Source organism: Bombyx mori, chromosome 11 (assembly GCF_030269925.1).
Source record: "Bombyx mori chromosome 11, ASM3026992v2".
Lineage (NCBI taxonomy): Eukaryota > Metazoa > Arthropoda > Insecta > Lepidoptera > Bombycidae > Bombyx > Bombyx mori.
The window spans coordinates 18,941,301-18,957,252 of record NC_085117.1 but is presented as its reverse complement, the minus strand read 5'-3'; the positions used below and the strand labels follow the sequence as shown (position 1 = coordinate 18,957,252).

The window sequence follows — 15,952 nt, the reverse complement described above, 5'->3', positions numbered from 1 at the left end:
ACAGTATCTCATTGACTTAAATCCACATTATTACAACGAATTAGTATAAAAAATTACATCAACTAGCCAAAAACCTTCCCAGCTCTGTCTCGGTCCAACCCGTTTATTTTATTATTTAATGATAATCTTAAATGTTTCGATACACATAATTAAGGAACAAAAACCAAACTTCTCATCTAGTTACAATAGTATCCAAACAGACGTGGTAAGTACACAGTGTTATTAGATATTAAAACGCCACTTCAAAGATTGCAGAGTACAATATTAAAATTAGGCGGAATCTATGTTGTGCCCTGCATTCTCTGTAGCGGCGCGCACGCACCGATCTGGGGCCGACAACATCGATATTCAGAATCGATTCACACTAAAATCGATTCAAATTTTCGATCGATTTTCCTCGCCCTCAAAACGGTTGGGTGGTCGGCTTACATAAACGGATACTATACAAAAGAAAAAAAAAGTAATAAAAATTAATCTACAACATGACTTATTCATAAAATTTACAAATCAAATTTTTTTTCTTTCTTTCTCAATGTAAAATTTGTTTTTATCTGCAATCTATTTTCTCCATTTTGGCAGTGGTGGAAATGTGCCTTGTCACATCGATGTGCACTTTAATGTCGACTCCCTACTGTATCTATCCGTCTATTGATTCATAAAGCTGTCATTCCTTACAATTAAACTTTTAACTACTGACTTTTCTTAAGTGAAAAAAAAAAAAATTTTTAAAGACTGTTCAATATCACCGATGTACGTTCGACCGATTCGTTTTTTCTTTTTCTAATTTTTTTTTTGGATAACTCCATCATAATCGTTATTATTTATGTCAAGATAAGATTAACAAAAAAAATATATAAATGCAGGTACAACATTCGAGAATTCGTAACTCTCCAGTTAAGAAAACTAAACAATTACTAGGAAAAAAAAAAGTCTAGTTTAAAAAAAAAAACTTGCTGATGTACTACGCTCTATTCACTATTTATATACAAGTTTTACGCCTAGTGGAAGATAAACTGCAAATCTTTAACACGATAACTATAAAACTCCTCGTGTACCACTACTTAGAACAATACTATAATAACCCTAATTAATATTTCTCCACAAAAAAATATTTTCTCGCAACTAATTCGAGTATAAACCTAATTATCTATATTGTATAATTATGTACATAGCAAGGCACATTCCGCACACAATTTTAAAGCCTTTAACTGTTGACCGTGTGATCGACAAAACATCAAACCTCTATTGACACCACTGACCGACCAAACTCTTAAGTCGCCGTTCCGAAACAGCCCGATGCTTATTCTTCCGGTCAATTAATTAAATAGTCGTTCATACTAGCGCGAGTACATCACTAACTTATTGCGACAATAAAAAATATACAATAAAAAAAATGCAAAATTTACTATTAGTAGGTACTATGAGGAACTATGTCTTGGTTTATATATATTTTTTTTATGTCAGTCCATACGTAGAACTGTTACGAAATAGATTTTGATGCTTTTATCAAAATACACAGTCTATTTCCTTACGATCAAATGTTATTAAACTGAGATTATACGTTTCTATATTCACGTCAACGGTTTGAAATATTAATTTGTGTTCGATTTCATTTAAAACTTATGAACGATGTCAATTTGCTTGTAAAGTACATAAATAAAATACGTAAATACACTAAGTGACGCAATAATGCTAAATGCGATGATGGTACAATAATGTATGCGTGCTTGTCGGCCGCGAGCGTGCGACTGCGACTCGAGCACGCTGCTCTGCTGCGACTAGTCGCAGTCGCACACCACCGGCGTGCCGAAAATAACATATTAGTCATTATATTAAGTGTAATGATTACCTAAGCTGAAGAATGTGCAAATCGTAACTAAACAAATCGATCACTTCAAAAAGTGTTCCACCCATTGAACTATTCCAAAGTTATCGACATAAATAATTCGTTAGTCGCGCGACTATGCGGTAAAGGAAAACTTACTTTATGTGTTAAAGTTTACAAAATAACAAAACAACTACAAAAGAAACCGTAAGCGAACTAATCTAAAACGCAGTTAAACCTTACGAATAATATCAAATTTAAAACAATATTAACATGTTGATATCACTACCCTGCGATAGGGTTCGGTGCGGCCGCGCCCGTTCCCTGGCTGTACGGGCTCCGACCCTTGGCCGACACGCATCCTACAACTACGCGATGCCGCGGCGGCGGAAGGCTCAGTAAAAATCTTTTTAAGTTTCGAAACAATATTTTAAACATATGTCATATCATTTTCGATCTTTCAACACGGAGTAAATATGTAATGAGTAATGTCAACTATGTATACTTTATTGATAAAATTCAAAAAACGTTTTCTTTTTTTTATAGAGGTATAACCAGTCTACCAGTTCACGAAGCAGTCTGTAACTATTAAGATATTTTACTGACGACCTAATTTATTAATTAATTATTTAACAACAGTTTTATGGCTCACTTTGGCACTGCAAAATATTTGAGCAAAACAAATTCGCGTTCGAACGGTCACGTTCGTTGCCGTCTCGTACAACACCACAGAAGCAGAGTAAGCCGTAAAAGCTGACTTTATCAAAATAACGAGCTCTCGACACTCTGACCGGACCACGATATAGTTCAGATCGCCCGGGCTCGGCGAGAGAGAGAGGGAGAGGCAGGCGCGCCCGCCCTCGTCGCCGAGCCCGACTACAAACAGTCAACAGAGTCTGAAAGCGACTTATTACAATAATTTACCAGTCCGTATGAGTCACGCCGAGTGAACTACCGAGCTCGGAGCGATTTCGTTACCAAGCGTACTCCTCGGATGCTCAGTACGGGTGGTAGCGAGCCGAAAGTGATTTGCGAAGCTTTTTCAATCTCGCCATGAGCTGGTTCTGCTTCTTCCTTAACTTCTCCCGCTCGATATCCTCTTGGCTCAATTTCTTGCAGAGTGCGGCCGCCTCTCTGAGTATCACGACTTTAGGAGCGCGTTCCTTGTCTCTCGTGGCGGGGATCTGCATTTTGAGCTCGTCGAAGAGGTTTTTGAGGCCGATACGTCTCTGTCGTTCCATATCGTTGTGTATGGAACGACGCTCGATCTCCGGAGACTCGGCCTCGGAGTCCGTGTCGGTGTTAGAGCGGCGGCCGCGGCGTCCCGGGCCGCGGGCCCTCCGTCGCGCGCCGCCCGGCATCACGCTCGCCGGGGGCACCAGCCGCTTCCGTGCGATCGGGCGGGGCGGCGAGCGGGGCGTGCGAGACGTCGCGGATTCTAACGGTCGCTGGGCCTGACGCCGATCTGGCATTGAAGCAGCACGAACCAACGTTTCCGGACGTAGCATATTGTTGGGTGTCGTCGTAGTCGTCGGCGCAAATGGCTGCTGTGTTGTTCCGAGAGATACCACATCAATTTCCTCCTCTGTAACAAACGAGAAATATTTAAGTCGTCGTATTTTATTTGCCAATTAAATTTAACAAACAACAAATAATTTATTATCAGGGATTTGCATTGGCGGCGCAGTTGTACGCGAAACCTGTTTCATTCATATCATTAGATTACGCGCGCTTTTCTGCATAGCAGGCGGGTGCAGATCGTGGAGGCGCATCTCAAAGGGGAACCTAGATGGGGATGCGACTGCACCGGTCAGGTGCGCGGGAGGGGGCGGGCGTCGTACGGCGGGGGGAGGGCGTCGACCCCGGCGTACTACCGCAGCGTCTGCCGTCATCGATCCAGACGGGCGCTGACGTCACGAGCGCGCCATTCGCGCCAAAACGTTAGCGCATGCGCCCAGTTCTGCCGCAACGTCCGCACTCAATGGAGTTCGGATTATCAAGCGACGGACACGCTTTCCGGCCTCTGCCGCAGCGTTTAATAAAGCGTCGATTCGAATTAACTGTCACGCCAGGGCCGGACGATAACGAAACGGCGGACTCACGGCAACTGAAACTGGCACACCGACATGACGGCCTATTATTGTCGCACGAGCTATACACACACGACCGAGACGAATGAAATGTGAGAAACGTACGGAGTTGCATGGCGTCAAAAGTGACTGCCTCAACACGGGCGTCTCCCTTTGTATAATATTCCTGCTTTTTCTAAAGCCAAAGCCATGGTGGCGCGAGGCTTCCAAATGAGCAGGTTGGGGTCGTTAACCTCGGATTTACGACTGTTTGTATTGTACCGTGATTAGGTTTACGGAAACGCGGCCCAATTCCGGCCTGTACTGCATTGCAGCGATAACGTTTGCTGAGAGTGCATTGTTAAATTCTATGAATGAGGTACGCGATCGCGTTGCACTTAAGTACGGTTGTGCCGCGCTTCACAGTTTCGGGGAATTCTCGATAGTGTATTATCCGATTACGGCAACATTATTTTTATATTATCAGCGATATTATTAAATTATTAGTAATTATTGGTTTAAGTTTCCGTTTGAATATCGAATGCCTATACATTACATCTAAACAGAAGTGTGTTATGTGGGCGGCCGATCTATTACGAAACTATTGCGCTCAAGTGAGGACGCGTAAAGAATGGGCATTCGCGAATACGCAGATTTAAAAAAAAAAAATTGCGCATCAGACTCGTATATCGGTCTAGGCGACGATAAATTTATACACCAACGCGATCTTTTTATTGCGTTTCCGCATAGATACGCGGACGCTTATCGCGATTACGCGTCGATGCTAATTCTAGTAGCGGCGCCTGTCGTCAGACACGCCTCACTTCTAAATTCAGCAGCTGAAGCATTCCTATATCAAATGTTAAGCAGACACAACCTGGATTATATTTACTTTTATAACAAACTTTCAGTATCCGCTGTGAACATTATTCGATGTAAATCCGAGAATCGGTATACGTTTTCAAACTTTTGATAGTTCAGGATCGTGTGATTTATGTTTTTTTTTTTTTATACTTCTGTTCAACAACAGCGTTAAAGTAAATGATACATTGATTTTTGGATACATTCGAATTGAATTTCAGTTGGAGTGGCGCAGCCCTAGTGTGCTTCTAGTGTGTCGAGTGGGAGAGTCGATTTTCACGCTACGATTTTCCCTTTGGCGCCAACGCGATTAACGGTCGCCGGAGAGTATTTGTTTCGCGTGTAAAGCGATATGGCGGTATTGTCGCGGTGCACCGCCCGCCGAGATCCAGTCTAGTTAGTGCATAACTGCACATCTATTATAGTAATATCTCCATCGCTCGAGACTCGATTCTCGGATCCGGCGTACTCGTTCCAATTTTAAACGATACCAGAGATAATTCGCTTTTTATTGTTCGCCGGAGCGGTTCGAAAGGTGGAATAAAAAATCACCAGCTCTCACCGTCCGGCGTCTTTATATTCTTTTATATGTGACGAAGCAGGTTTTGTACTGGACATTTTGAACGAACTTCGAGTTACACGGCGACTTGTTCGAGCAGTGATTGTTAAAACATTGATACCCGACGGTTGTCTAGACTGATTACTCACAATTTCTAGGTACGGCCGAATGACACTGTGGGAAAACAATGAATCATAATCTTGAGATTCGTTCGCTTCTATTCGACTATCGGTTTACGAATATATGAATACCTTACGATAACATTCTGATATTGTAAAAGGGACCGTATGTAGTTCCGTATTTCGATAAAATACGTTTTTAATTTTAATGTACGTTTTGCGGGTAGATAATGCTTAATCGAAAACGAAAATGAAGCGAGAGACGAACGCGACGACTAAACAAACGACTAGTTATCGGAGAGCTTTGGAAACGGAATGCACTAGTCACAATAGTGTCGTAGTGTGACCTGGTGAGCGGGGGCACGGTCGGCTGGCCACGGCTCCGAGGCCAAGTTCACTGGCATTTGAGCGCGATAATTAAAAATTATCGTGACTAGCACACGCCGCACGCCATCTTACGAAGCGTGTTCGACGATCGACACAAATATCGCAGAGTGCATCACTCCATACGATTTATCTGATGGATTCCTTTGCAGCGATAAAGAGATTATTCGAATAAAATAACGCGACCTTGAGACTTTTAAAGTATTTATTACGTGCGATTTCATGACACAGATACGGAGTTTAAAACACATTCAACAAATTGTTTGAAGCGATTAAAATTTTATATTTAAATCGTACAAATGACGTATTCGAGAAGACACAAGACAAATTCAACAATGTTAAATCGCGCCAACAACGCCTCCCCGTGTTTACTCATGCGGAGTATTTGCCATCAAAAGATATCAACGTTAGCGCGTACATGTGAAAATCCTCAACTCGACTGCATGCGTGTGTCTATGAGGTAGGCGTTTGGGTACAACAGCGGCGTCTATTTCGGTTGCGTTACGCAATCGCGAAAAGTCGGTCATCTGGCCCACAGAAACCACTCGAGATCCACAGACGGAATGGACGTTCGTAATTTATCGTTCGATACCTCGATAGCAGCATCTCGCGGCGTGACCTTGGGCCGTTCGTGCGGAAGTTCACGGTCGCATATTGTGCGTGCGTTAAGCTGGGCGACGCAATGACGCAATTTTTATTGGCCCTCCATGGGATCGCACGTGGTGGCGCCACGTAGGTATAACTGATGCTTCGTCAGACTAATCTCTACGTATTATCACGACGTACCATGTCGAACACTACAAAGCAACTGCTACTGATAAACACAGCACCAAAACTGATTTAAACCAACACATAAAACGTTTTAAACACGTAATTGGTTAATTAATAAATTACATATCATTATCGTTTTTAGTCTCTTCAACGATAATGACTTCGGTTGACTACAACTGCTTAAATAAAACCGATTTTACTTCCTGAGTGTTTAGCATTCTAATGAGTTCGGTTCATTTTTCGGATTCGGCACACCCATCGCGCGTCTCCGCTCGACGACAGACCGACCAGACCGGTTCTAGGTTTGACATTATTAATAAATCGTAATAATAATTAAATTTAATGAATGGAAAATTCTCTCTGATATAACGAAATGATTTAGTGATCGTGCTACGCCGCGCCGAATCGAATATCGAATAGTACGCGAGTTTATCTTGTTGCGATGCAGTTTATCTTACGTCAACGCGGCTTTAGGTTTTTTTCGTGATAAGACAATACAAATTTATGTTAGGGTGTCACGTTGTAATAGTATTGTTATCGGCATTGATAATGCGAAGGTCAAACGGAGGCCAAGATGGCGACGCGGCCGCAATCGCGACACATATGCGAGAACATTGTTCATTTGCCATTGTTTAAACGGAGGGACTTCGGTTCTGTTTTTTAAACCATAACTTCAATGAAGCGATCTCATTTTACACTTCTCTCCATCGAAGCACAGTTCATCTATAATACGTAGAAACACTTCAGGTTTGGAATGAATTCCCCTCCACAGTATTTTCGAAGCGCTAATGACAAGTCCTCTTTCAAACGAGCTTAAAAAAAAGTCTTATGTAGTGGACAGCGGCACAGCTATGCTTCTGGCATTACCGATGTCCTTAAGCATCCGTATCCTCGTCTGTCAATTAAGGCTTAAGTAAAAATCTAAGCACGTAATAATATAATGTTACGATAACGCCCAAGGACCGTTCGTAAATGGATGAAACTTTATTATCGGAATTACATCGATAACTCGAACCTCTGTTATAAGAAACTGTGTCAAGTCACGACCAATCGCTTAATTTATATCGATTTTCAAAATTATTTAATATTTACATTAAATTTGAATAAGCGGCGGCTATTGCTCGAACCTCATGAAGATAGTGAATAGATATTGCACGTTATCTATGGTTTCAGAAAATGCTACATCGATTTCATTATCGATTAGGAACGAAGGTATCGACAATTGTTACGTAACTAAAACAACTGATTTAAAACTGATCTGATTTCGGTACGTTTCGTGGACTTTAATAACACGAATCAATCGAATCATAATCAACTTTGTAATTTATCTAGATCCGAATGTGGACTAGGCCGGTAAGCTTGTCAAGGTTGGGCCTCTAAAACCAACTATCACAATATTTAGGTCACCGCATACAGTATTGTCGGCAAAACAAAATTTATAACTCATTTTACAACTCTGTAAGTTTATAAATAATAATCGATACGTTACTATCTTGGGTTATCGATTACAAACTTCAATGATTATCATTGACCATTGACTTATTACTTACGACACAAATATTCTGCTAAATTAAAAATCGATTTTATATTTAATTTTCTTATCGATATTAATAGCATTTTAGGCACGACTGAGACATGTAACGATTGTCAATATAGCCATTGATATTATTAATGGTAGTAATAATATTTCAACTGTCGTGTATTTCGATGTGTGCCGGCTAGGCTCGGTCAATGGAAACTCGAACCGATTACGCAGTAAAACGTACCGGATTCCGATACGGTTGCTAAGGGACCCGTTTTCGCGTTGGCTTTCGAACGAAACCTTTCTCGTGTTTACTTAGCAACCGAAATTAATAGGATAGTATTTTACAGTTTACGGCAAGAACGTTAAAGAAAAAATCGGAAAAAACCTTAATGGGTGGGGGTAGCCGTTGTAACTATACTGAGACCTTAGAACTTATATCTCGAGGTGGGTGGCGCATTTACGTTGTAGATGTCTATGGGCTCCAGTAACCACTTAACAACAGGTGGGCTGAGAGCTCGTCCATCCATCTAAGCAATAAAAAAAAATCGATTTCTGTTTGTTTTCAGTTTTATAACAATGATTTATTAACGTAAAGAATTTAAATGAAATGTATTCTTTTTGTTAGTAATCATTCAATTTTTTATTTTTATTTAAATAAAAATTTTCTCTCTTTAAGTAGTCACATTTAAAACTTATAAATTCGCATATTATATGCTAAGTACTTCTAAGTAGTAAGTAGCTCTAGAACATCGATATCGGGTGTAACAACGTTTTTTTTAATGACATCATAAATGTAACAGTTACACGGCCCGTCCGTAACTAGCGCACAGCCTTGAAACACTGATTGATACTAAAATATTTAGAAACCGAACAAACCGGATCTCTGTGCCCTATAATTGCCCTTAAATTAACTTCCAATACGCAGGTAAACTACTGCCCTACTTACTAAGATTTTTTTGTGAACGTTATTAATCATGTCACGTCACGTTTTTACCGATAGTGGCTTTGGGTCAGAAGCGTAAGTCGGCTATCTTGATAACGGTGACAGCAATGATTGCTTATAAAAATATAAAAATAACGAATTAAAATTAAATGTATTTCGAATCGCGAATGTCCCATCGACATTCGAGACATTTAACTTCCGCGATTTTTCTTTAGACTAATAGAACTGTTCAAACACTGAAAATGTATTTACGACAGAGAACGCGCTATGGTATCGTGACGATAAAATTGAACGGGGCCACGATACGTTATAGTAATATGGGACGCGGCACTACAAAATCATTACGGTGTTACTGGCAATTAAATTGGCGCGAAAATACGACACGAAATGCCGGCAAGCCGTGCAACGTTGTGCTTGCGTGGCGTACGAACTGATAACACGGGCATGCCTCGTAAATTCCTGACTAGTGCTGCGACACTGCGTCATCGTAAAACGATTTTGGTGGTAATTTACCGAATACCATTTCCTTATCATAATTAAGAATTCGAATAACATGCATCAGATAGGAACGGTGCGAGGGACCGATCTCGGATCGTGATTATCGAGACGCCGTCTATCAAATTGTCATCTGACTGAGCCAGACGGGAGTACCGCGTTTCAAACCGGTCCGGCGAGCCGAGCGGGTTCCACTTCAATGAGATTCCATTTCATCCCATTGCATTCTTGCAAGAATAACGGACTAGGCAGGCGGCCTCGGGCGCGCGGCGTCTCGTATTTTAATTTCAGTTTTTGTTCGATCGAACTGAAAAGTACGGAATTTAATTAATTCGCGTATTGAATAGTTTTGTACGTGTTGCGCAACAAGTTATAATGTAAACAGATCCACGATTCGAACACATTGCCCGCCGTGATCGCGACCTTACCCACTGCTGACGGCGATAACTAAATTAGTTCTACGACTCGCTTTTAAAATATTGAACTACTTTTTCGAAATAACTTCGTACCGAAACGATTTAGTAATATAATATAAGTAAATACATTAATGTTTTCGATTCTTATCTTATCCCAATTTGAATTCGAATTATCAATGTATTAATAATTAGTCGATTTATTGTTTAGTTAGTTAAAATGACGTTGCAGTTGATTTAGAACACGATTAACTTTTCATTTTGAAGTTTATTTTTGAAGCCATCTCAAGCTAACTAGTGTTTTGTCGTTCGTGTGTGTGTATTCGACATAACGTGATCTGAAGTAATGTGAGCTTGTAAAGGTTTAAAAGAGGGCCGAATTCATCGTTCGTAATTAATTGAAAAGGGTATTTAAAACGACAAATGGCGGGAAACTGCGAATCGCGATAGCAGGATGCGTCAAGGTCGGGACGTCTCGGTCGTCGTACTTTCGACCTTCCGTCCTTAGGACGCGGGACGCGCGCTCTGCCTCAACTCCATATAACACTAATCCAGTTTCTAATTAACCATATCAATCCCTTGAGATGTGATGTCTAGTACGAATGTTGCGTAACCCGACATTAAGGAAGGTTGAGGCGTTCAAGGTCGTAACAGGCAAAGGTTCCGGAAGAGAGGAATCGCGGGCGCGTCTAGACGCGGCGGGGGACGCGGGATGGCGGTCGATATGCGCAGTTTCCCGCGCTCTCGGTACAGCGCCTGCGTCCTCAGGGTAGGTACACTCGGCGGACCCAACACACCACTCGCAGGAATCCAATCTTCAGGAAAGAATAAAAACAACTTCAATGTCTTCTGTTCGGCGTGCCAAAGTTCTGTAGATTTGCGCAGTACGAATTCTTACGTACCGATAAAGAGATAAAGTGTTTTTTGCGTCGCGAGTAGATTTATACCTGATTAATATGAACCGATGGAAATATGGTACGGAAAAATAATGAAAACTGTATGTATATAAGACAAACATATTAGTTAAACAAGCAAGACGCCCGTCAATCGGTTTTGACAAACGGGCACGAAGAGGCCCTAATACAAATTTATTTGAAATTCAAATTATCGCGACACCACTTCACGAATTTATTCAAATGGTTATTCTCAAATTTACTTACAATGTCATGGACGTTTTAATAGCAACTCTTTTTTATTTTATTTGTACGTAATCTAAATGTTACACTTTTACTGACCTGATTCACCGGAGTCAGACGGTGTCTGCACTCCGAGGTAATCCCGGTGTTGTCTCGCCAAAGTGTACGAATGATCGGCGGCTACGGCCGCTGAATCTCTGAGCAAACGAAGAGCTGTTCCAGCGACGTCGACCGCGTGACGGAACTGAGGTGGTTCATCGCCGTCTAACGAGGGTGGTGTGTCAGGTCTCGACGGTGATATGTCTCTTCTGAGCAAACTCTGTCCGGGCGTGGCCGGTATATGGTCTGAGGGTACGAAATTATTGCTCGGATGTACAGAATCTACACACGAACCTGCCCACATACAGTCATGATGTACGATGTTGTCTTTGTGTGGATCTTCGTGCGTCTCTTCTATCCTCCAGTCTTCGTCGCTGTCTTGTAGATGATCCGACAGATTCGCAGGCGGAACGAGGTCGAGTCTCTCTGCTTCATATTGTACTTGAGTCCAGAACTCTGATGTTTGGGTCAATCTCATGGACTCTTCGTCCAGAGATTCCCATATGTCGAAGTGCAGCAGTTGGGAGTCTAGCGGCGGCGACATTTTGTTAATCTTCTAAATACTTAACTATATGCTAACTAGTTTTAAAGCTAAGACGAACTCGTCGATATCACAGGGCCCTCTTATCACAGGGACGATGCGCGCGATGGGTTCAACGCACACCGTCTGAAACAATAAAAAAATGAACATAAATAAATTTATCAAATGCAACTGGCATTAATTTAAAAACGATACTTAAATAAAGGCGTGATATTTAATCGTATTAAAAAAAAAAAATTAAATTTTAATTAATACCTGATGAGTGTATGCCCGAAGAACTAAAAAAATCAAAAGCAAAGAGTATCTAATGTCGAAATAATTATAAAAAGTTTTTAAAATATTTAAAACTGCATTGAAAAAGTTTGCACGCAAGGGGGGTGTTGACCCCTTTTTATTTACAAACACGACGATGGTACAACTGTATCTCTGAAGTGTCCACCACGGAGCTCGGAACTAGACTGAAGTCTGGATGCGAAACCAAACTATTTAAAAGAGTGTATTAACCTTGGGCATTATCCCATTTTTACTTTAATAATTAGTCGCCCGGAGCGTCCGGGTGCTTTTCCGGAATTCAATACCTGGGGTGGGACAATACTGCTCCCGCCATTTTTTTGTAGACTCCGTCAGGTAAAGATTTTTTTCTTTTTCTTTAGAAATGTTTTTGTTTACCAGCTCAAGTTGGCGCGAAATGAATGTTTACTAATAAAACAATTGCCAGTGTTATTTTCCTGTTATCGCGTTAGCAATATGTTTGAAATTACGAGGATACGTACATGCATAATTAATTATAATTTGAGAATTATCATTAAGTGTATTTTAATCTATGGGATATAAAGTTACGTTGTCTTGTTAAAACTTGAGAAATATTTAATTTCATAATTTTTGGAAATACAGTCAAAACCGTTTACTGCGACATCGTTTAATACAACATACCGGTTATAATAACCAAGAACAAAGGTCCCGGCTGAATGCCATATGACCGCCTTATTAAAAATATTGCTTTCTACGACATTGGTAATAACGACATACCTCATAAAACGACCACATTTAACTAATATTTCGGAGAATTAGATCTGTTAGAACGACCGGCTAAGCTGTATTGTAAACAATTTGAATAGGTATCCACATTTGTCTTCAATGGCTTTTAAAATCAGGAAAGAAAACAATAGGATTTAGTTAAGTGTAGGGTCTTTTCTAATTCTTAGAAACAAAACACGTGCATGCGGTAGTCAAAGCCCACTTCTTCATATCTCTTCAGTTAGTTTGTTACTTATCTATACACAAGACGCACCAAAACTTTGTGGAGTTATTCGTGAAACTTTCAAAATCTCGCAAAGAAAAAGAAAACAAGTTAATATTGAAGAAAAATCGCGTATTATGTAAATATATTTTTCCAATAATTCCCTATCGATTTGTTTGTACTTGCACGATACACATTAAACTTCACCGGTTGTTACGACTATCGGTTTTTACGACTGAATATGAGCAGTCCCTTCGATGTCGTTATAACAGATTTTGACTGTATGTGTTTTCATAAAGTTATGCAATTTTCATACTTAATCGTAAGTTATGCAATTTTCATAATTAATCGTCGTGTCCGAGGATATTGACTTGTGTTACATTACATTTTAGTTTTTTTTTTTATAATTCTTGTTTGGTTGTTTAAATAAAATATTAAGAATATTTCAGTAACCGGACATACATAGCTACCAGGTTTTCAAATTACCTTATATTAACACAACTACACGATTTAGTTATTTTTTGCCTTTACACCATATAATATTTTCTATGTGAAACTTCAATAAGATTACTTACATTTATTATTTTGAAGTTGGTACATTTTTATTTAATATATATTTATATGTATGTTAGGTATATATTAGTAATTTTTCATTAATATCCGTTATACTTAGACAATTATTGTAAATAAATAATGCAGTCATTTATTATTTAAATTTTTAAATGAACCGAACTGATGAGAAGCGTTACACTTAAAGATATTTCTTGATAATTTATCATCGAACAATCATAAAAATGGAATGAGTGACAAGCATCTTCATAAGTAAAAAAAGATGGCATCTTTTAAAAATACCCGCCAAAGTGCAAAATTCCTAAGTTCCTATGTAATCTATGGGTTATGTAAAAAAAACTTACTAAATAAGAGAATATAATAAAACGAATCGAATAAAACGAATTTTGGCGCTGGCATTTCGCAGAAAAACCCATTATACCCATGACTCTAACTTGCCGGCAACGCCCCGCCTTGCCGTGAAATAAATATTAATTACCCACTTTTTCACTTCTACTTATTTATTAGAAATCACTGTGTAAATCATAAAGACTGAATGAATTGATTGTTAGAACACTCACCAAAAAGTTTGTGCAAAATGCGATCCGACCGCGGCCGGTGAATTACACAATTTTACACAAGATAATTCAAAATCTTCGACAAAGTTTTTTCCGTACACACTGCGTAACACTCACTGAGAATATGCGGTCGGTTATACAGCGTAAATTATTAAAAACGATACTTCTTCCGAGACCTCCGATTGAGTTTGTCAAACACTGAAACATTATTCGGGAGCCGGCCGGTTCGAACGAAAGCCGCGCGTGCAATTCGGTTGATGCCGTGGACACGACTATTCTAGCGGGCCCCGTAGCGAGCGGTGGTCTGCGACTCGTGCCTCCGCGACCCGCGCCCGCTGACACGGCGTCAGTCCCCCCACTCCGCGTTCCGGCTAATTCTATGTCATTCACGAAATACACTGAAAATACGTTCTCTGTCCACACGTTTATTTAAGAATTACACTCGTATGTCCATTTACATCTTATCTCCAAAAAACTACACTGTAATAGCTTTAATTTACAGTAAAATTGCGATATGTTGATCGGCGTCTCAGGGGGAGGAGGGGTAGTTCAAAGAAGGAAATCAGCGTAGCAGCCTTTAAAGATGTGTTGGTGTATTGTCGATGTGTGCGTATTGCGAGTAGCTCGAGAAGTCGACGAAGCACCTCTAGGCAAGCGACCGAGTCGTTTGGAACGACTGAGACTCAAGCGGCTATAGTCGCACGTCGGTCGGAGTCACTTCACTTGGCCGGCGGCCTCGTTCACGGTAGATTGTGCGTGCCTATGGTTTTAGCACTGCATATATCGAAGCCAGTCGATCGACATTCCTAAAGTTAAGCTTATGGCGCGAACCAGAAATTCCTGAGCGATTTTGATGAATTGATGTACATTTTGTAGATAGCCCACACGATTGCATATATTCATTAGCTCTGAAACACTGAATGTATTTATTACAATATAAATTTGATACAAATGTTTGAAATATTTTTCTTACAAAGTTATATAGCTTTTTCGAGATTAAAACTCCGAGTCCGTGAAAACTAAAATTCAATATAATGTGACTGTAAGCTTTTGAATTTTAAAACGAGTTTAAATCCTAATGAAAACTTGGCACTTTACATATTCTTTTGATAGTACAATATCCATACCTAAGTCATACCCATTCTTACAATACCTCATTTAATGACAACTTAATTGTTGTAATATTATTTATCGGATTTAAATTTTTTATAAACAACTAGAACGGAATGTTCAAAAGTACATTCGTAATTTTTAATAAAACAAACATTTTAGCAACTACTACCCTGTACTACGCACACGTACCAAACCGGGAACAGAATAGGTACAGTAATCCTGTTTTTAACCAACCCTATATACCCGCCGCAGAGTTCAACGACCCCGCATTCCACGCATTGCATTCCCTCCAATAAAAATTTTGCGACTCTGAACTTAACGGCTTGTATAAGTATCTCGTAATTTTTAGGTACAACGCCATAAAATAAAGGAACAAATTAGTAATGTTTCTAAAAATAAATATTTTTGGTCCCTAATGGTAATGCGAAAAATTAAAATCCGTTCAATATAACCGAATATGAACAGTATCTACGTAGTCGTTTGCTTATTTTTATCTACTTAAGGTTTTATTTACTTTGATCTTCAGATAGCACTGTTTAGATTTACTAGAATGCAGATTGTTGTTTTCTAAGTATCCTCATAGATGGCGTTGACCGGCCAATGCCTGTTGTAAGTCGATATGTTTGGTTAAAAATTCACTATTATTTTTAACCAAGCTATAAATACGAGAATATGCATTTAGTATATTCACATTTGTATCGTTTATTGAAATGTATTTTGTATCTAAAAGCT

At 39.7% G+C, this 15,952-nt stretch overlaps 1 protein-coding gene across 2 annotated transcripts; it reads right to left on the bottom strand.

The window, feature by feature from the left end:
* Positions 1–102: 102 nt before the first annotated feature.
* Positions 103–14,357, bottom strand: myc (c-myc). 2 transcript variants are annotated; one of them, XM_021348647.3, is made up of 3 exons: positions 11,996–12,195; positions 11,200–11,866; positions 103–3,410 (listed from the first exon to the last, which is right to left on the bottom strand). In XM_021348647.3, exons 2-3 carry the CDS (start codon positions 11,741–11,743, stop codon positions 2,824–2,826), a joined length of 1,131 nt encoding a protein of 376 aa, XP_021204322.1. In that variant the 5' UTR covers positions 11,744–11,866; positions 11,996–12,195; the 3' UTR covers positions 103–2,823.
* Positions 14,358–15,952: the final 1,595 nt, after the last annotated feature.

Bases quoted from the DNA above. Each gene is read 5' to 3' on its own strand.
- myc (XM_021348647.3), bottom strand. From the start codon at position 11,743: ATGTCGCCGCCGCTAGACTCCCAACTGCTGCACTTCGACATATGGGAA. The intron at 3,411-11,199 runs GTCAGTAAAAGT...CGTTTGTTACAG, and splicing joins GTCTGACTCCGGTGAATCAG to AGGAGGAAATTGATGTGGTA.